At 43.5% G+C, this 21347-nt stretch overlaps 1 protein-coding gene across 7 annotated transcripts in view; it reads right to left on the bottom strand.

Moving 5' to 3' along the window:
- Nucleotides 1-15332, bottom strand: part of PALM2AKAP2 (PALM2 and AKAP2 fusion) — a 283007-nt gene extending 267675 nt beyond the window's left edge. For 2 of the 7 annotated variants that reach the window (XM_052778157.1, XM_052778159.1), the window contains exon 1: nt 14907-15332. In XM_052778157.1, coding sequence (XP_052634117.1) covers nt 14907-14951 — 45 coding nt within the window. In that variant the 5' untranslated portion in view covers nt 14952-15332. The remainder of the gene's footprint in view (nt 1-14906) is intronic. The other 5 variants (XM_052778160.1, XM_052778162.1, XM_052778161.1 and 2 more) reach the window with 3 other exon arrangements.
- Between the last annotated feature and the right edge of the window lie 6015 nt (nt 15333-21347).

Raw genomic sequence — 21347 nt, 5'->3', positions numbered from 1 at the left:
CCGAACACAACTTCAACTCAGAAGACGGAATTAGTGACTTTGACAAGGGCTCTAGAATTGAGTGAAGAAAAGAAAGTGAATATCTGGACTGATTCGAAATATGCATTTGGTGTGGTCCATGTCCATGGATTTTATAGAAAGAAAGAGGATTATTATCCTCTCAGGGGTCCAACATTAAATATAAAGAGGAGATTTTACATTTACTACAAACAGTTCGGAAACCAACTGCAGTAGCAATCATGCACTGTAAAACACATCAGTCAGGGAATACAAAAGAGATTATAGGGAACAGATTAGCAGATAAATCAGCTAGGGAAACAGCCAAAAGGAATGTCCTACAAATGGCATTAATTCCTACAAAAACTATTACAATACCAAAGGAAAAACCTTAATAACTGTTCATAACAATGTGAAAGAAATACACCGAATTTTTGAAAGAGTACAAAAAGATGTAGAACATAAATGGTGGGACACACTTTTCGGATGGTCACCTACTGCTACAGGCATCCTGAACAAGTTGTGTCACCCCATCGTGGTTCTTTTGATATTGGTTTTGATCAGTTTGACTCTGTCAACAATATTATATATCCTAACTTGGAGAATGATGAATTGACTAACATGTTTAACTCGTGAAACTTCTTTTAATCACATGATCGTCCAAGCTGTTGCAAAACAACAAAATGAACAAAGAATCCCAGAACCTCCTCCAATAGTAACTGATCAGTAAAATTATAGTGAAAGTATTGAAATGATTTTCAAAACTTTCAAAGGGGGGAATGTTGAAAATATTCTGATAAAGAAATTAAAATCCAATTATATATATAAGAGTTTGGTTTGATTAAGAAGTAGAAAATGATTGCTTTTAGGTATGGGAATGTTAAGTTTGAAATGTAGTCATAGGAACTTAGGAACTTTAGGAAATGTACTATATGTGACTATAAGAATACAAGTATTGTCTAAAATCAGTTAACCACAGAAACTTTGACAAAGATTTATTGGTTTATAGTGTTTTGTTCTAGGAAGCTAAGGAAACCGTCATGGACACCAGTTTGCTGCTTGGAAACCCCCTTACCCCTCCCATCTTGATCTGAGTATCGAGGATTCTAATCAGTAGAGTTAAGAGAGATTAACCAATGATTGTTTTAACATAAGAATATTAATAAAATGGTGTGACTGAAGGACCAATCAATATAAAGGTTAAATTTAAGAATAGACATAGTATACATTTTTATGTAAACTAATATAGATGATAGTGAGAATCGTACTGCGCAGAATCACCTGAGAGGTCAAGAAGCGGACAAGTGAGGAAGACTATGGAAGACCACCAGAGGGCTTCTGAAGACCACCAGAGACCTTTACTGCGCTTGCGTAAAGGACATTTACATATGTTAATAGTTTCCCGGAAAACTAATGATTATGTATAATGTTTCTCGGAAATCTAGTGAATATGTATAACAGGTGTGTATTTAACTGTATCGTTAGACAAGACAGGTGCACACGATAGGTGGAGCGATCCCCCGTGTGCCCAGCGCTACAATAAAGGAGTGCCTGCTTCTTAACTTCTCATTGCTGTTAAGGAGTTTTATTCCGGATTTCGGCAACAAGGCCATTTACAGTCACTTTTCAGAAAGTGATGCACTTCACAGTAAAAAAAATCCCAACTCTTGGACCAACCAAAACCACTGTTGACATTTCTCAGTTATCCAAAATAGGTTTTCTGCTTTGTTTTTTAAAGGGAGCAAAATTGGTCTAAAATAAGGAGTTAAGTTGTTAAATCACAGGCCAATGTGACAATTGTAACAGTTTAAAACTCAGGAGGCAATTTCTGCTACAACACAGTAAAAGGTTGTCGCCAGCTTTGCCACCTTTGCACTCTAGTAAGTACCCAGTATCTGCAATTCAGGATTGCACATGGAAACGTATAATGCTTCAGCAATATATCCACAAGCAAACCAATTGCTCATTGTTCATGGTTTAAGTGGGGGTTTATTAAGTTAAAAAATTCGGCTAAAAAAGGAGGAACTGTTTGAAAGAGTGCAATATTAACAGCAGGAGTGAAAGCTCTCTCTGATCAGTTTCTTAAATAGACAAAGATAAATCTGTAAGGCTGTGCTATATGCTGAGCACCTGTTGCCTTACCTTAATGCATGCTGAACGGATTTCTGCACATACAGGTCAAAATGCAGCCACAAAGGAATCACCTGCCTGAATTTGAGCTTTCCAGAGGCCTTTGACAATTCATTTGCCCTACAGATTACGTGTGATTTGTTTTCCAGCCCCCAAATATGTCCTAAGGATCTGCTCCAAAGTTTCAGTGCAAAGTTTTGCATTGATTTGCAAAGGCAACTAAAAACCAAGTTAGGCTGGACAAAGAGAAAAACAATGCAATTCAATGACAGTATTGTCTTGATTTGCTTCTGCTAGCACGATTTTACACTAGCTGAAGGGCAGGGGTCTCATCCCCTTTGACTTTAGGCTAGAGCATTAGGGAAATTTCAGCTTGCTAAGCCTTCACAGTTTCACACCTTCCACGATCAACAAAGAAAACACAACCATCATTTTCCTGGAACTCCTCTTCCCCCCCCCCCCCCCCCCCGCCCTCCCTCCTTCCCCCACCCCCCCCCTTCACCTGACTGAGAAAATAAGGCTGTTACTATCCTTTTTTTCTGTTGGTAACATTCTAGCAAGAGAAAAAACTTCTGTTAGAAGGAAGATTCAACTGAAAAAGCACCTCCTTACAAAGTGCAGGTAAAGCATGGGAAGCTTATTCCAGCAAAGGTTATTAAAAATCTGGACTCTTGGTAACATACAAGAGAAGAAGTCAAGAGCTGTAGCTGTTAAAAGACCCAGGCTTTCAAAACTGGCTGTTTCCTGTGGGTGAACGATAACATGTGGAGTTTAAAATCTAGTCATTTTTTAAATGAAAGTTTGAACTTTCAATAGATGAGTTTAGCCACTTTCTAACTGTGCCTCTGTACTACTGGTAAGAGCATATGATGAGTGGCAAAGCATGCACCTCTCAAGTTTAGAGGAATGGTGAATCCCACTTCATTTACCTTCAGCCTTATAACTCATCCTGGAAAGTCTGATTTGGACATGTGATCTGGCACATATCTGGAGATTTTTATGATGATAAAGAGTCAGAAATAGTGTGAACACTTATGGGGATAGTATGGGTCTGATCCTGCTCACCTGTGAAACTAGCAGCAAAATTCCTATTAACTTGGTTGGGAGCAGGACAGGGTCCTACTGCAGGACAAGAGTATAGGGACTAGTGGTCTAAATCCAACAAAAGAGGTAATTTTATTTACTCAGACATGACCATGTTATCCAACATATGTGAACTCCAGTGACTGACTACCCATGCATTTAGCCTATCCAAAATACAAAGTAAACCAACCCAGCTTCAGATTTCTTTCACTGTGGTTGGATTAAATTGTTCTCCTGGGTCTCCAAGCATCCATAATGTTGCCTGCCAAATCTCAGGGAATCATTTTGCTTGGCATTGCAAGAAAACTGACTGCCTTCAGAAGAACCTTTTACATGTAAGGTACTTATCACCAGGTGACTGAGCAACATCTGAGAAGAAGCAAAAATACTGGTGATCCACCTTAGCAGGAATACAGAAAGATTTTCCTACCCTTAAACAAGATCAGCTAAACCTCGGTATTTTCTTCACTAGGCCAGACAAATCTGACTTATTCTGTCTTCCCTCAGAAGTAATTTTCCCCCACTTCTGATCATTCCTGGCTCTCCTGGACTCTTCTCCATTTGGCTCCTGTCTTTCTTGGAGAGTAACATCCAGCATGGGTCTGACCAGAGCAACATTTCATGTGCTTTATAGGCAGCATTCCTGTCTATATATACACCAGTCTGTTTGCCTTTTTCACAACAGATGGGACTGCTGAGTAATGTTCACTAGATTATCCCCTATCATCTTTTCTTCAGACCTGCTATCCAGCAACTGATTAGTACTAGGTGTTAAGAATCTTTCATTTGTTTTGGAGACACCATGTGAAAAAGGCTAGTAATCCTCCAGTACCATTTTAAACTCTCTTTTTCACTTGCATTCACAGTCCCTTCCAGCGAAGCCCAGGTTACAGATACAGCGACTGCGCTGCATTATCTGATCCAGGTTCATGAAATGCTGTCTAGAAATGGAACAAGGTCAGACCCAGGCTGGACACTCTTTGGTACAGCTTTCCACTGTGGCAACTGATTGCTAGTATGTATGTTCTTGCTTCAGTTCTCCAGCCACTTTTGCACCTGTTAGCTTCACGTAGAGAGAGATGTGACCAACACAACAATAACAATGAGAAACTAGGTCGACCTTCTTTTCACTGAAACCTCCTCCAGCTCAGTGTGCCATGTGTGGCCCAAAGGACGAACCACGCAACAAGCCCTGCAGGTGTGGCTTCATGGTTGGTGAGCCCACTGGTGTCACAGCAGCTCAGGGAAGCACACAGGCCAATACCACTTTTGCCTTCAGTGGCACATGGATGGAGCTTAGTTAAACCACTCTCCAATCCATACAGATAGTGACAATATATAACCAAGGCGACCTGATCTTTTTGGACCTTACCGCCTTGCAACCAGCCACCTATGACTTGCCCACAATCACACGGTCAATGTTATCCACATCAATGTAAATTGGATTTATTTCACCAAGGAACATGTGTTTTCAAAGTAACAGAGACCAAAGACTATTTTTGTTCTTTTATGTGTCTAAGTGAGAACGGTGGTTTGCCCTACAATGTCACAGACCAATACAAAGTAGAAACTGGAGCTGTAGGTACTTGGACCACCAAAATACCAGTCTTGTTTCCTTACATCTGCTTTTCAGGACTGCTTTCATGGGCTGTGAGTTCTCAGGCAAGGAAGGATGGTACAGCACTCTCCTGAGAGACAGGGGCCAAATGCAGAGGGGAATTCTTCCCAGCACCCTGAGATTTGTGGCAGAGTTGTAAAAGGAAACTCCTACTAGCTCTCTCCAGTTCAGCAGTGTTGTCCATCGCTTTGTTCTCAGCAGTGAAATAATCTTTAAAAGACATGTTGTCTCCTTAATTATGAATTATTATACTGTATTAAAAGCCCAGAAAAAAAAATCATCATTAAAGAGTTGTCTATATTGGAAACTTTATTGATTCTGGAACAACTTCTCTGTGGGACATTGATTCCAGTGAATTGCTGAGAAATTCACAGAGGAGCAGGTATGCACTGTTCAGTGTCACGTCAATCTCATCCAAACCTTTGCTCAGCATCGTATACAATGTCACACATAATGAGGACAAAAAGGCTTGTAAACCACTTAGATTCTATTATTTTTCCTCTGGAGATCAGGAAGCTGATAATGAAAAGCATGAGAAGTATGAACACATCTCTATTTCACAGATGAGTTTCAGATATCCTATATGGATTTCAGTCTAAATTTTGTACTTTTTGAAACTTCAGCAATAACAAGTGTAAATTTAGCACAACGAACTGATATTTCTCAGTGTCTTACTGATACAGGGACACAGTTCTTAAAGATGTTATGTTTAGATTGTTCTTTATTTCATTTTTTAAAAACTGGAGATTTTTTTTTCCTGGCTGATTAGAAGTTACTTCCTTAAGTGAAACAATTTACTAAGTTCACCATGATGCTGGGATGAGTTTATGTACACTCTTAATTCAGCAGCTATCCTGACCACAAGGAGTGGTCTTAAAGATGCAGCTTAAAATGCCGGAAAATGAATCAATCAGCCTTCTGATGGAGCCTACTTTTCTAAAGTGCAGCAAGTGCTTGCATATGCTTATATTTATTAAGAACAAATACATGATTAACAAGTGAGCATTACTTTTTATGTCAATGTAGGTAGAAATTCAAAATAGATAAGGGACCAACTCCCAAACACTATACTATCTGCACAGAGCTGCCAGAACTTGCCAACACATCCAAGACAGCAATTTTGTACCAAAGCCAGTGTATGAGACAATCCAGTCCCCTGTGCTGCAGTTATTGTCAATTTAGTGACACCTTGGATGCCAACTGCTTGCTTTATGCTCCAAACGGGAAACAGTTGGATGACTAGGGATCCTTTAAAAACCCATGGATGTCAGCGGGAGTTTTTCCAAGGACCTGAGACGGTGCAGCACAGACCTGTTCTACGAAAGGCTAACCAGTGTGTGTGTGCGGGCATGTATGTGCACTCCAACTCCTTTCCCTCTGGGAATCCCACTGGGAAAGACCAGTCAGTCTGATGCTGGCACTGCAGCATGTGGCACTCAGCTGGTTAAAGCTAGATGCTTGCATTTAGCACCGCTATCCCAAGTAATCTCAGCTCTGCACTCGCTCCTGCTGCTGCCATAAAGAGACTGCAGCTGTGTGACTCTGCAGCAAGCGTTACAGGCTGCTCAACTCTTCCTCCTCTAGCAATAAATTGCATGGCAATCTGGCTTCTAATTTCTGTCTGCAGTTTTCAACGTCTTAATAGGGGCTCCTTAGCCGTTACCTGTCCAGGTTACTTCCTTCTGCTGCAGTGCTGCTTCTAACTGCATGGCAAAAGAACACGGCCGAAGCAGAGGAGCTGACAATGACATGTCTCCAAAAGGCTGGAAATCACCTTTTATTTAGACCTCTGCTGGTAAACTGAGGGCTTTATTTCAAGGTATGTATCTTTTAAAATCTGAGCACACCTCTGCTGTCCCTAATCTTCCGCTGATTGTCAGCGACTGCAATTATTAGGCATTGCAGAGGGGCTGAGCCCCACCCTGCTAACTGTTGTCTGTGGATCCTGACAAATGATGCTGGCAGCTCAAATGAAAATAATTAGAGCACTGCCTAAATCAACAACCTGAGCTTTGCGCCATCTGGAAAGGGCAGTAACTCATAGATTAGAGCAGGTCTGTCTCCTTCCAAAAAGAGCTCCCCAAACTGCATTGGTTGTTGGCCTTTTTTTGTGCACAGAGAGCATTTGTTTTTACTGGCAAAGAGGAAGAAAGCTTTACATGCCTCCAGCGCCTAACCTCACTGCAAGTCAGCTAAGTAACAAAAAGCATCTGTGTGTCAAGAGCTACACAGGTCTGGTGTGCACTTGCCAAAAGGCCATACCCATTTCACTGCTGCTGGACTTGCTGGGTGATGTTAACCCTTGCAAGCATGTGGCTTTCTCAGATCAGAATTTGCAACAGAAAAGGCTTTTCTACGCTAGGGAAATTAGGACCAGAGGCACATGTAGCATCCCTGTGCTCCTGTGTCCCGCTCCTGAAAGGCATCCTCCGTCCGAACAGTGCCTCAGCACATGCAGGCTCATCACGTGCTCCTGTGCCACTCGAGAGAGGGCAAGGTTTAAGATCACATTTCAATGCCATCCTACCCAAATAAGGAAGCATGGGACTGAATTCATGATTCTGTTGGTTTTGCTGGTGAAACCGGCAAACAAATCCCTTGTCTGAGCTTCGTTTTCCCCATCAATAAACAAATACACTGAAATCTTTCCAAAGTTCCTTGGGACCCACTCACAAAGCAGCCCAAAAGCTAAATATTACTGCTGTGAGTCCTCATAATTTACTACACATGCACAGTCCGTTGCTTTCCCAAACACACGCTGCAGACCAACCATCTTGCTGATGACTGTACTTTGCAACAATTCAGCTGATGAAAGAATACACTTCATTCTGTACAAGAATAAAACAGTATTTGTAAACTGGGTAAGGATTTAGATACAAGCAGTGATTCCTGGAAGAGCAACAGTGGTTGACAAGAGACAGAGCATCACTGTGCACCCCCTTTGAGCCCCATCCCACCCTCATCCCAGCTACCCAGCTATCCATCACTTCTAGCACGGCCTGTAAATCCCAAAGTCTCACCTCTGACTTCATATGAACATCTACCCCACTGCTATTATGGCATGTGGCATCTGTCCTTAAAGTTGCACTCCAAGCTAGAGCTGTTCAATAGTTTCCAAAAATGTAAATCTTTCACAACTATTTTACTTTACCAGAGACTTAACAACAACAAAATCACAAAAACTTTTTGCCCATTTTCAACTTCTTTTGCAAAATATAATTTGAAAGGCACAAAACAAAATCCAATATTGCAGCTCCTTGTCTGTGCTCAAGAGATGTTGGTGATGTGTTAAGGGCTAGGAATGTGCTGTGGAAACAATTCTAAATTTAAACAGTTGAGTTTGGGTAAGTCTGGAGACTGTCTAGAAATTTCTCAAGAGCAAGTTTGTTTCTGGTTTCTATTTGTTCCCAGTTTTCACTGATACCTTGACAGAAATATTTTTTCATCATATTTCCGCTTCTCTTGCTGTCCTGTAAACATTCCAAAAGCAAAAAATACAGATAAAACCCGAGACGGTAATTTTAGTTTTCAGACATTACAGACATTTTTCTTTGGCTTAGAATGGGCAAAGGCCATAACATGTCTTACACTGTGCATGAACTCCCAGTGTTTTATATGCTCCAGAAGTCAAGACAAGGTACAACTGTGCTTACACAGGTTTCTCTGTGCAAGGTCTGCCATGAAGCTGACTCATGGTAAAGCTGCAGTCCAGGGTAGGGCTCCAGATCTGTGTGCAGGGAAACCTCTCTTCAACCTTTACAGCAATTGCAAACATAACACTTCCTCTCTGACAGCTGATTTCCACTGAGGTTCACAGGAACCTCAGAGGTTCGTACTATGCTCACAATATAGATCTTCTTTAGATTTAGTTTGTGACAGTCCCTAGTTCACTCATGCTAAACCCATTCCTGGAAATATTTGCAGCAGGATACAGACTCTTCCTAATCCCACCACGTCCTCCTCACCACAGAGTACTCTGGAAATCTGTTAAGGTCTCACTAGCCCTCAGGTTTTTTCAGCTTAGAATATAAAAGGAGGACAGCTACAGATATAGGAGGATTTTCTATTTCAGGTACTTGGATGTTAGGACTGCTGAGGAACAAGATGGCAGAAGAATGGTTGTGATTAGTCAGAGTTGTAAATACAATTGAAAATAGGATAATGAGGGAAAAATAGGAATGGAAAAATCGGATTAAAATGTAGCAGCAATATTCAAATGAGCTTCACAATTAATTACAAGGGGGGGCTTTCTTTAGTGCTGAAACTCGTGAAAGCACTTAAAGATATGGTTACTCCTGGAGTGCGTTTGAGTACACAGGATGGCTGCACTGCGTCGGACCATCTAGCTCATGCTCCATTCTATCACAGTGCCTAAAGCAGAAGACCTCAGGAGCATGGCAAATATATGCAAAACTTCTCTGCCAGCCTCTAGTAATTTGCAACTCAAAAATTACTTCTATCTAATGAGAAAGTCCTTCGTGGATTCCACTTCCATGAGCATGCCTGGGTTCTCCTCAAGCCCAGGTGCACTCTGAGCACCCACCACATCCTGGAGAAAGGGGCTCTACAGCTTAACAACTCATTTTAGGAAGAGCATACACCTATTAATTCTTGTGTCAAAAGGTGAGTACTATTTCCTTATCCTCTCTCTCCGTAAGACTCATGATCTTATAGACTTCTGCAGGTTGTTCTCACTCATGTATTTTCCAGGCAGAAAAATCCCAGCCTGCTTACTCTTTCTGTATCTTGCTGCCTTTTTTTTCTGTAAGCTTTAGGTCTGAAAACAACTGAATTCAGACAGATTTGATCATGTGCTTAACTATAAGGACAAAAACATTACTTCCTAAATAAAGGCATAGGAAACTAATGTACTAAGTCATCACAGCAGTAGTAAACTTGATTAAATTAATTTGCCACGTCTTTCTATGTGATCCCCAACACCAGAGATTCTAATTTTCATGAACAATGTTCTCTGGAAGGACTCACAAAAATTGCGGAGCAGTGTTACAGTAAAATGACTGTGAGCATGAGACCTACTAGTCAGGAGTTTTAATTCTGTGGGGTAATAGACAATAGGTGAATGGGGAAAAAAAAAAAGACATACTGTCTTTTCTGTGAATAAATTTTCTGAAATTTATGGACACCACATGATGCTCACTGCAGTTGCTGAATGTCCAACCCAGAAATGTAGAATGCCTAGGCTACCAGCAATTGTGATACTGAAACTATACCGGTACTATCTTTTCAAAAGATAATTGTATTACTACTCTCAAAGACTTGTTGAAAAATCAGTGCAATGCTGTATGTAAACATATATGCACCTGCCTCCCTTTTGGGAGGACTCTAAAACCTCACCTGGTATAGGTTTAACTGGTGTGAAACTAATCTCCTTTGCAGGACAAGGATCCCCTCCTCATCCCTATTGAATTATTTCCAACACTAGTTCTAGTCCCTTGCAAAAGGCAGCACTGCTCAGACTGCAGAGCCCTCTTCTGCGATGCTGGCCCTGTACTCCCTTATATTTGGGTGCATAGTCCTGCACTGGCCTCTCTTAACACCAGCTGTATATAGGTGTGAAGGACTTCTTTAAAATGGAGGACACCACTTACCAAATAATCCAACTTGCTCTGCAGGACTGCTTTTTGTTATCATATTTACTCCTCCACCAGTCTTTATGTTACCAGCACACTATCAATTTTGATTTTTCATTTACATCAAAGTACCAATGCAGAACAGCTTCAAGCCTTGAAAAGCTGCTTCCTATAAGCTCTCCCCTGCCTTCGCTCTCAATGAACAATGGTCTGTTCAGCAGTGTCCCTCATTAACAGTGACTTTTTGAGGCCTGTCTGTTAGCCAGTCCTTAATTCATCTAAGGCAGACCCCACTGATACGGAAGGGGGCTATTTTTAAACAACAGTGTCCTGCTGTACTAAGTCAAACACTTAGTTTATGACATTTAAGTAATGTTAGATCCAGCTCAACAAACTCATAATCTCATAGAAAAAGCAAGAATGGTCTTGTTCAACATGAGGTACCTTTGATGTGGCTACTTGAATGTCAATAATTACTTTTCTTTAATGCTTCACTGAGCTACTGGTTCTTAGGGCTGGGCACTGGTAAGCGGTAACCATCATTACCGTTGTTTTTACTTGCTAAGAAATCAGTACATTTTAGTGGCTTCCCACTTGCATCTGTAGGTTGCACAACTCCTTAACCAGAAAACCTCCTCCAGCTCCTGCCCTCATTATTGCTCTAGTGGATGATTTCTCTTCAGTGCTGTCCCTCAATGATTGCCTTTAATTCACCTGATATATGGGTAATATATATTCACTGCATCATATGTGCATTCGTACCCAGGTGCACCAATACATACTCAACGCCCCACTTCCCAGCTTTATGACTGCTAGCTAAGCGACAGAAAATATTTACATTTCATAAATGCTTGTCTATGTTTAGATCACTATCTGGTGGTGATCTCTGCACTCACAGAGAAATGCACCATATAATAAATTGTGGAGCCACACAGTTTATTTATCCAAAATGTGATAAATTAACTCAGCTTACCTGTCCCCTGGCCACCGAGCCTGCTTCCTCCAGGACTGTTTGCATTCCAAACTTCTGAGCAACTCACAGCAGGCATATTTTTTAAAGCCACAAAAATGTTTCCTTTTTCACCCAAAATTTTACCCACCATCCCCCTTCAGGAAAACAGCAGGCACAAGCACTGAAGTGTGCTACAGGAACAAGGTCAGAGAGAAGATGGCTTCCAACCTCCCCTTTTAACCTCTTGCTTTCTTCCTGCAAGGCATCTTCCCACAGTGTTCAGAGTGAGGACCGCTTGGCTTTTTTGGTGGCAGAACAGCAGATTGCTGCTGTGGTGATTTAGGGTCAGGCTCAAACAGATGTTAAGAGCAATGTGACACCACAGAAAGATTTACCAGTATCTGTCTGTGGCACACATGATACCTGAGTGGGGAGATGTGATGTGATCTCTGGTCAAGGGAGGATCAGAAAACCAATCGCTCCTGGCCATCATAGAACCTCCACAGTACATAGAGTTTATGTTTTCCTCCCAAGCAGAGACAACTGGGTTCCACTTTTTGGTAGCTGTCTCACATCTCCCCACTTCTCAAACTGGACTGCCACAGTGCTCTGAGTCTTTCTATAGTCAGTTTGTGAATTTTAGAAACTTAGAAACAGACTGATCTAAAAATCACAGCTTAAGCATGTACAATGGTATTAAAAACATATACATTTAAACCTCCTCTTTTTTAGTGACGCATTCTATTTTTTAAAGTCTTACTTAGCTGTTTCTTGCCTTGGTAAAACATAGCATCCAAGTTGTCCTCTATCTTGCATGCATCCCTAACAGCTCTCTCAGACAAGGGCAAAGTCCATTATTCACAGTTTACAGATGGAAAATGAATACATAGAGAGGCTAACTACTTGCTGCTGGCAAAACAAGTGGCTAACTCATGTTCACCAAGGTTTAGATAAATGTCCTAACAGTTAGACCCCTTTTCTCCTCTTCCTATGACACTTGCCTCTGTGCCAGACAGGCATATATTAAAGTTGTGATTAGTCAGAGTAACAAAGTACAAAATCAAACTCTTCAAAAGGTGTCAGCCTTCTGGTGCAAATATTAGTATTTCCATGTTTGGATTTCGTTTTCCCTAAATACTCAGTGATGCACACTTAAAATTTACTCTGCCTGTCTTCCTGGCAAGCTCATTTGCCATGGTGATTATCGAAACAAGCACAAATGTGCAAGCAACAGTGTCTAGAAGTCCCAATGGTAAATTAATTTCTTTCTATATGTCCAGCATTCAACCAGCTCAATTGAAGAGTGCTGGTGTAAGCTTCTGCTCATCTGAGTGAGATACTGTAGCTTGTTGAAGTAGGGGGAACACCAACCTGAACCAAAATGCCACCTTCTTCTTCTTCTAAGAAAGGCCATGCAACTTTTGAGGACTGACCTTATTATAGCCAACTGGTGGAAGAAGAGAAATGCCTAACTTGTGTCTTGTCACTCATCCTGATGGAGCAAAGCTTACAGTAGAAATAAACTTCTCTGCATTCTGACAAACATTTGCAGCAGCCCAACCACAGGAAAAAAGTTACCTAACAAGCCTATATGGAAAACCTGTTGCTCTGCGGAGTGGGTAAGCAAACAAGTCAGTCCATGGACCCACATTCAAGCTTAAAATAAGCTGAATATTTTTGATGCTGAAGTAAAATCCTTTCCGTCTAATTCACTGCATACATTGCTATACTATGTTTTATTTGTGGCCAGAAATAGAAACCAAAAAGGAAATATATAGAGAAAATGAAGATCCAGATTCCTAAGGCCTTCTCTTATACCAACATAAACCTACTGTAAAAAGCTGCAATACACCAGGTGATAATTTTACATCCATAATGGCCTCATTGGTATGAAGTGCAAGGCACCAAGAAGCAGAGGATCTGATTTACTTTGGTGAAAGGTTTAAGCACATCATGTGGAGTGGAAATGTGTGCTGCTTGGTCTTCTGTTATATAGCAGTCAAAAGAAGCAGCAATAATGTAAACCTTTTTTTTTAATGTAGAGACAGAAGTTTTTCAGAATTATATACAGCAGCAATGCACGGAGCAGTTCTGCAGTACGGTTCTGCCATACAGGAGTCCCAAACCAGAGGCAATGGCGAGGGTTGCCTCTGGGGGAATGTTCCCAGTGTTTCCATTTGGAGATTTGGCAATGCCTATGCTGCCAGAAAACTGTGAACCAGCTTCAAAATATGCATCTACTTTCTGCTGCCTGAAAATTAAACGGTTATAATACCCCCCATATCAAATGATACCATTTGCTCTTTTTCAGGAAATATTTTAGAGTGAAAAAAACCCCAATCTATTTGTTTTACATCTGGTTATTTTAAATCTCCATGGACCTATTAGCGGAATAGCGGACTTAAAGAAAACAACTTGGAACAGCAGCAACAGCAGCAGCAGCAGCAGCCATTCCTCTTACTACAAAGGAAATCTGTAATCTCTGCTGGCTACAGTAAAACGTAGCATCTGTTGATCACTGGGGGAACTGGGGAAGGGAATGTAAAACCCATGTGGGCTCTGCCATCTCCTATCATTTCCCTTCAGACCTCCAGGTGTGCAGCCCCCAGCATTGACCGTGCCATCCGACTGGGACAGCTGCATCAACATCTCAGCCATGGGGAAGAAGAGCTGGGTGTCACTTGAACAAGGGCAGGCTGTGTGGGGCTGGAAGACTGGCAGTGCCCACAGAAACACAGGCCTTTTGACATGGTGCCTGTGCTGTGCTAGAAGATGAGCTGGCAATTTCTGTATGCCGGGATGATGGTGGTTTTTAAACACCCAGGCCCAATCCTCATCAGGTGTCACTGCCCACGTTCCTCTGAGGTCTGCACCCACTGAGCCCATGGGTCACTCCAAATTATGGTACTAAAAATGAAAACAAAAGTTTTACCTAAAATGGGGCAAAATCCTGCCTATTCTTTACCCCTGGCAAGAAGCAACTCAGCAGGGAATTTGAAAGCATGTGCTCAGCTGTGGAGCTGAGGTGACAGTTTAACTAGTAGATCAAATAATTACATGATTTTGATAATGCAGTGTTTGTATTCAATTGTCTTAAAAATTAATAATATCACAATTATTTTCTGCAGTAAAAGCCCCCTGCAGCAGATCATTTTGTTTAACTTAAACAGCTGAGCTAAAGCTCCCACTGTGAGAAAACATCTTTTCAGCAGAGTACTGATTCTCTCCTGCAACCTCCCCTCCTCCCCACTTATTCCTTCTTTTCTTCTCCATCATCAATCTTTTAAACGTGCCACTGTGCATTCACATTTTTCTTTCTGCACGTGTCAGCTCAACGCTCTTCCTCAGAGCCCTCTTTCTCCGCCAAACTGCAGAGCAGACTTTAACCACTCGTTTCCCGAACGGGGAACTCCACGCACAACTTCGCGAAAGCCAGGCTCTCCGGGCGCTTCCCAGCCACCATGCCGGAATCCCCTCCTTCCCTCTGCAACCCGCAGCTACGGACAAAAGAGCAAGTAAAATGAAACTGACTTACTGCTATGGCTTGGAGCCTTTCCTTGTGCAACTCGGCTTCCGCCATCCTGGAAAGAAGGACACAGGAGGAGAGAGAGGGAGACGAGTGGGGGTAAAAAAAAAAAAAAGAAACAAAAAATGCAAACAAAACCAAATCAGAGCACACACTGCAGTCACCCGGGGGGAACTGGAGTAATTGCAAAGAAAGCCGAGCTCCTGTGTAGTAGTCAGCCACTTTTGGAGGCACTGCAGGCTGGCTCACGGTAGGATCATTTTAGTCACTGGACCAGTGCCTGCCTTGCTGCCTGTCTCCCAGCTGTATTGCTAACTGCATTTCATTGCTGCTTCTGTGTGCTGTTGCTGTCACACAAGCCATGTATGCACTCTCCAAGCAGCTGAGCGCAGGGATGGCTCGCATGGCTATAATTTTTTGCGTTGACGTCTCAGCTCATTTGCTCCTCCTATGGGGCGCTGGGTCACGACAGGAGCTCGACATCAGTAGCGTGCACAGTAATCCAAACCTGCATGACTGCAGCAGAGGAGGCAGGCAGCTGTGCCACAGAATGTCCTTAGCAAGCAGCCTGTCGGAGAGGGAAGGACGGTGGTACACGATGCAGTGAGTGGGAGCTGCGGCAGGCAGGCAGGCAGGCAGGCAGGCAGCGGCTGCAGCCCCGAGTTACAGCAGGTTTGGCTAAGGGAAAGGATGGGGCCGGCAGGAGGAGGGAGGGCATGGACGGTGGGGGAGCAGCACAGCCCCTCGTGAATGCAGCAGGAGCATGGCATGCTGTGGAAGGCGGCTGCTGCAGGGCAGCCCCTAAGAGCAGCGGTGAAGAGCATGTGTGGGGAGGAAGAGGGAAGGTGCCCATGCACCCTGCATGTGCGTTGCACATTAAAGCACTGTATTGACATCAGACACTCAAAAGTGGCAAAGCTGTATGTAGTCTGACTGAAGACCCCAGGTGTGTCGTTAAATAGGGAAGGAGGCAGGTGGGGAAGGGAGGGGAGGGCTGAGCCAGTATCTTGAGGGTACCTCTGATTTCAAGCGTGGCTTTGGTTTTGCACGCAACCTCCTCACATTTTTTTTGTATGATCTCCCATCTGTTTCATTTTCTCATAAACGGCAAAGAAGCCTCTCTCCGAGCCTGGTCCCATGGGGTGCTGCTGCAAAGGTGAGCACAGAGCTCCCCTGGCAGAGGGACGCCCCTAAGCCAGGACAGCCACTGCACTGGCTGGAGGGCTGGTCGGGGGCTGAGTGTGGCATCCTGCTGCTGTCCTGCCACAAGGAGCTGAAGCGCATTTTCCAGCATATAATTTTAGTTTAATAACCCCATGCAGACAACATAGGGAAACTCCATCATCTTGGGGGAAAGCAATCTGGAGGTCACCCTGCTTCCCCTGTGCCTGCCCTTTCATGTGCCACCCAGCCTGGCATTTTACGTTTCTGCTGGCACCCCTGTCTCCTCTCCCAGACATCCTCCACCTCCATCCCATTTCCAGCTCTGGGATGTGCTACTTGCTGCAGGCTGCTTTTCAAGGCAGCGGCTTTCTCAAGTGTTTCCACCTCCTGGTCCCATTTCCCTTACTGGTGCCAAGCCTCCTTGTTTCATGACAGCGTGTCAAAGTGACTTCTTGCTTAGATTTGCCTCCGTGAAAGAGGTCCTTTGTTGTATAGAAAACTCACAGAACATTATATAATTCCGGTAGTCTCTGTGGCCAAAAAGCAAAGTTTTATTGCTGTATACCATGTGAGGCAGTATCTGTAAGTTGGTGTTGGGGTGGGCTCGCAGCTAGGGGAAATGCAACAATTCCAGCTTAAACTAGGATACTTTTTCAGTCTTCCAGCTTTAAGTAATTTGGTGGATGGCATCTGTCCTGTAGCTTATTTGGTCCCTTTCAGATTGTAGTTTTTTATTCAAAACCTCTCTTTCATTTTCAGTCACCACATAAAGGTCCATGAATTGCTGCTTATATTACTACAGCTGGTTTTGAAATATACCATCACACAGGATCCAGACATCTATACTCCCACATGTGCACTGAGAACATATATGGGCAACTCCTACTAAGACTTGCAAGCTATGCAATTAAGTCCATTCAATACCCTTCTCAAGTTTTGCTGTTAAGCCTTGCCCAGGGGAGGAATTCCGCTACAGGCTATATCCAGCAAAGGCAAGGGTATGCCCCAGTGCTAACTGGAGCTAGGACAGGCAACCTATACACTCCAAGACCTGTAGTTCATGTTAGATGCTGCCAAAGTGGTGTGTGAAATGCACTACATTAGGCCATCCCCTCTTTCCTTCCACATAGCATCCACTCAGCAAAGCATTTAAAAGTATATTTAAGTGTATTCAGCATAGTCATATATAAAAGTGCATCTGCGTATCTCACTTCTGATATGAAACTTCACAACAGTTCACGAAGCACAGTAACTGCGGCTGAGCTGGACACTGTTTTTGCCCCATGTTTATCCTCTCTCCCATTTAACTGCAATGCTTGTTGCAGGCAAGAGGTAAGCAGGGTGCAGGGTAAGGGAGTGCTGGGGCATTCCTGGCCCCAGTGAAACATGCTGCAGGGCTGTGCACCCCTCTTCAGTTTAGTTTGCCAAGGAAACATGGATCAGCTCTGCTGTAGCAGCCCACCCTGTAGGATCTTTACGATTGTACTGGAATGATAGAGGATGCATCAGCAGCAGAGCAGTTTCTTGCTGGTGACTTGCAATGCAGTAGAAATGCTGAAGTCATGCAATAATAACAGCCACTAGTTTCTCTACAGTGTCTGTCTTTTGTATAGCTTGAAGCCTACAATGCAGTGAGGTGGGAATCGTTCACCCAGGTGGTTCACAGAGCACACCCAGGTGAAATAAACTCTATAAAGTGACTTACTAGGTCATGACAGGGTCTGCAGGGGACAGCCCCTATGGACTTTTGGTTCGTGAAGGCAGCTTTAAACAAAACAAAACAAAACAAAACAAAACAAAACAAAACAAAACAAAACAAAACAAAACAAAACAACCACCTTGTCCATTTTTTTGACAATATTGGTCAAGATTTTTGTTTCCAGAATGCTTTGCTATGCTGATAAGGAACTTTAATAAAAAAATAAGAAATTGTGTTAAGCCTCACAGTTTTGTTTTTTTTTTTTTTTACTTTTAGGGCAGGAGGTCAGTGTAGTATTTCCAAATTTTGAAGTCACTAAGAAAACGAGAGGATGGAGGGTGTAGGGAGGAGCAAGAAGATTCTAGAAGAGTAGGCAAGCAAGAATAAAGAAATATTTTAATATACTTTGTTCAGTAGCTAAAAATGAAGAAAGGAAAAATGTCCCTATTATTTTTCAAATGTCAGTTAGAATGCTATTCTTTTCACCACAGTTTTTAAAAGAGCAAAACTGCTACATCTTAATAATGTGTGAATTGCATCCTAGTTCCATGCAAAACAGGTTTTTATTTTCATTTCTTTGGAAGAGTGTAGGAAACTGTAGGCAGTGCTCGATGCTGGAGAGGATCCTGAAAGCACTCTGAGCTATGTGCAGCCTGAACTTTTAATGAGACAGTTTAGTTACATGGTAGAAATCAGGTTCTTGTCCTTGCTGTGGAGCTGAGCTGGATTAGGAAAAGTTCTAGTTTAAATGACCCGTGTTTGTCTTTTCACAAGCCATTTCCTTTTTTTGACAAACTGGTCCCCCCCCCCCCCCCCCCCATTGCCTTGCATACAACCAGAATCCTTCTGCATGATAATGGGCATCTTGTCCCTGGGGCAAAACCTTTGGCTTCCCCTTCTCCTGGCTGTTGGTAGGACTGAATCAGTCTAAGAAACCAGACTTTGGCCTGAAGACTGTGTAAGGAAGGCACATGCATACACATGAAGGTCAGGATTAACGCTTCAGCCATTGCAAATGCATTGACATATTTTTGTGGTGACAAGTTAGTGGTTGGATCCTAGCAGTGGTTGTCAAGAAAACACAGAGCAAGGAGGGAAAACAGGCTTCACATTTGCATTTCAGATTGTTTAAGAGGAGATACTTCTGGCTCTTAAAATTACCACATGCCAGCATGTTGCATTGTGCAGCACTAACAGTGTTCTGGCATCCTCAATATTGTTGAGCATTCCTCCCTAGGGCATATTTGAACCATATTATTTTCGTCTAAGTTGAAATTCTGAGGTTTGATTAATCTGTTTTTTATCTTCTTTACCAGACTGTGGCCTCAGATGCTATATTAAAATAGGCCAGGAATGAAAAGTTCATCTAAACTTCTAGATTCATGAGTCCATCGTCCATGCTCACTTTTTGAACTCCCTCAAACATGGCGTCTCGCACAGCACAGCCTTTGAAAGTTTTGGCAGTGGCACCATCTGACATTTCCAAGAGAGGCTACTGCATCTGCAGTTTTAATTGGGGCTCTCAGCCTTGTCAGACAACAGTCTCTTGACATACTCTCTCCGGTACCCAGGCTGCTTGCTGGGGGTGCACGGTGGCTGCAGCACCAGGGCTTGTGCTTGGGCCACTTGGAAGCTCACCAGTGTGAACTGCACCTCAGGGACCCCCATCCCAGTGAGCCATCACCCTGGGACTGCTGTCCTCATCCCACCTGGACACGTTAACCCAGTAAGTGATGGCTGCACGGTGGGGGCTGTGTGTCCAAGCCTTTGCACACCCACTCTGGGTGGCTGGTGGTAAGGGTGCCAGGTCTGTTGCCACTCATGACTTGCAGGGGTGAAAGTGAGAAGTAGCTGAACACTCCAATATGTGCACTCACCCCTCTGCTGCGGGGTGGCAGATGCTAGCACCAATACACCTTCTTCATCCCCCGCTGCCCCTCGCATGGGTTTTCATGGCTGCAGCCCCCAGGTGTTGTGGGCTGGTGGGAAAACCATCCTGAGTAACAGGACAAGCAAGGGCTGGGAAATATCCCCTCCACCTCTCACAGGATTTCACACCTGGAAAATGCATATGGAGAAACCATGAGCGGTATGCCTGAGGTTGAACAGGAGGGCAGTGGCAGAGCACAGCCTGTACCTCTGAGTCCAGTTCTGTAAGTGCACAAGATCATTCTTTCTTGATTGAAAAAAAAAATCTTTATATCAGACTTGGTTTAACTGAAGTTGTTTCCTCCCCTCTTTTTCTGTTGTTTCAGTTTTGCCGCTTGCTATCAAGACACAGAGTTGAAGCATACACAGCAGGAGATGGCATTGTTTAAGAAATAAAAAGCTAGAGTACAGGGCTTTGTTTTAAACCTTCCCAAGACAGCAGGCTTATGAATAGGTAAACCATAATTTATTAATAAGTGGAGTCTATTAGGTTTTTCCATGTTTGCTTGGTTTCATTCTGAAGCATTGGGGAGCTTGCACTGAGAAGTCCTCTGACTAGAGGGGTCTCCATGCAGTCATGCCAGCGGCAGGACACCTCCTCCCAAGGGACCACCAGATACTGTGAGTGGAAGGGGCCCTCAGGAGCCTCCTCAGAGCAGACGTCTCCTGGCCAGTGATGTCTGTTGTTGTCCACAAACAGTTGCTTGTAAGTAATTCTGCTGGTATCAGGGACAAGAAGCAGTGGCTTTCCTGAGACATCTTGCCCTGCCAGCCCCCCTGCCATGCTTAAACAGCCTCCTGTTAGCCTGAGATTTATTCAACAACTTCAGCCCTTGGCAGTAATGAATGAAGCAAGCCACAGAGTACCCTGTCAAAGCCTGCAGATCAGTAAACCAGGAGATCATAGAATCATAGAATCATTTCGGTTGGAAAAGACCTTCAAGATCATTGAGTCCAACCATTAACCATGCCCCCTAAACCATGCCCTGGAGTACCCTGTCCACTCGCTTTTTGAATACCTCCAGGGATGGTGAATCAACCACTTCCCTGGGCAGCCCATTCCAATGTTTGACAACCCTCTCAGTAAAAAACTTTTTCCTAATATCTAACCTAAGTCTCCCTTGCCTCAACTTGAGGCCATTTCCTCTTGTCCTATCTCCAGACACCTGACAGAAGAGGCCAGCACCCACCTCACTACAACTCCCCTTCAGGTAGTTGTAGAGAGCGATAAGGTCTCCCCTCAGCCTCCTCTTTTCTAGACTGAACAGCCCCAGTTCCCTCAGCTGCTCCTCATAAGACTTGTGCTCCAGGCCCCTCACCAGCTTGGTTGCTCTCCTCTGGACACGCTCTAGCAGCTCACTGTCTTTCCTGTAGTGAGGGGCCCAAAACTGAACACAGCACTCGAGGTGCGGCCTCACCAGTGCCGAGTACAGGGGGACAGCCACCTCCCTGTTCCTGCTGGCCACACTGTTCCTGATACAGGCCAGGATGCAATTGGCCTTCTGGGCCACCTGGGCCAAGATCCTGTTTGCAGTGACTTTCCCTGAAGTAGGAAAGAACAAGAAGAAATGATGTATGCATTTCACCTTACTCCCTTCTTTCCTGTCCTGGTAGCTGGGATTATGTGAAGCTTTCCAAGTGGAGGAAAGCAGTCTGTC

Source organism: Harpia harpyja, chromosome Z (genome assembly GCF_026419915.1).
Source record: "Harpia harpyja isolate bHarHar1 chromosome Z, bHarHar1 primary haplotype, whole genome shotgun sequence".
Lineage (NCBI taxonomy): Eukaryota > Metazoa > Chordata > Aves > Accipitriformes > Accipitridae > Harpia > Harpia harpyja.
The sequence above is the reverse complement of the archived record's forward strand: the minus strand, read 5'-3'. Positions and strand labels throughout refer to the sequence as shown.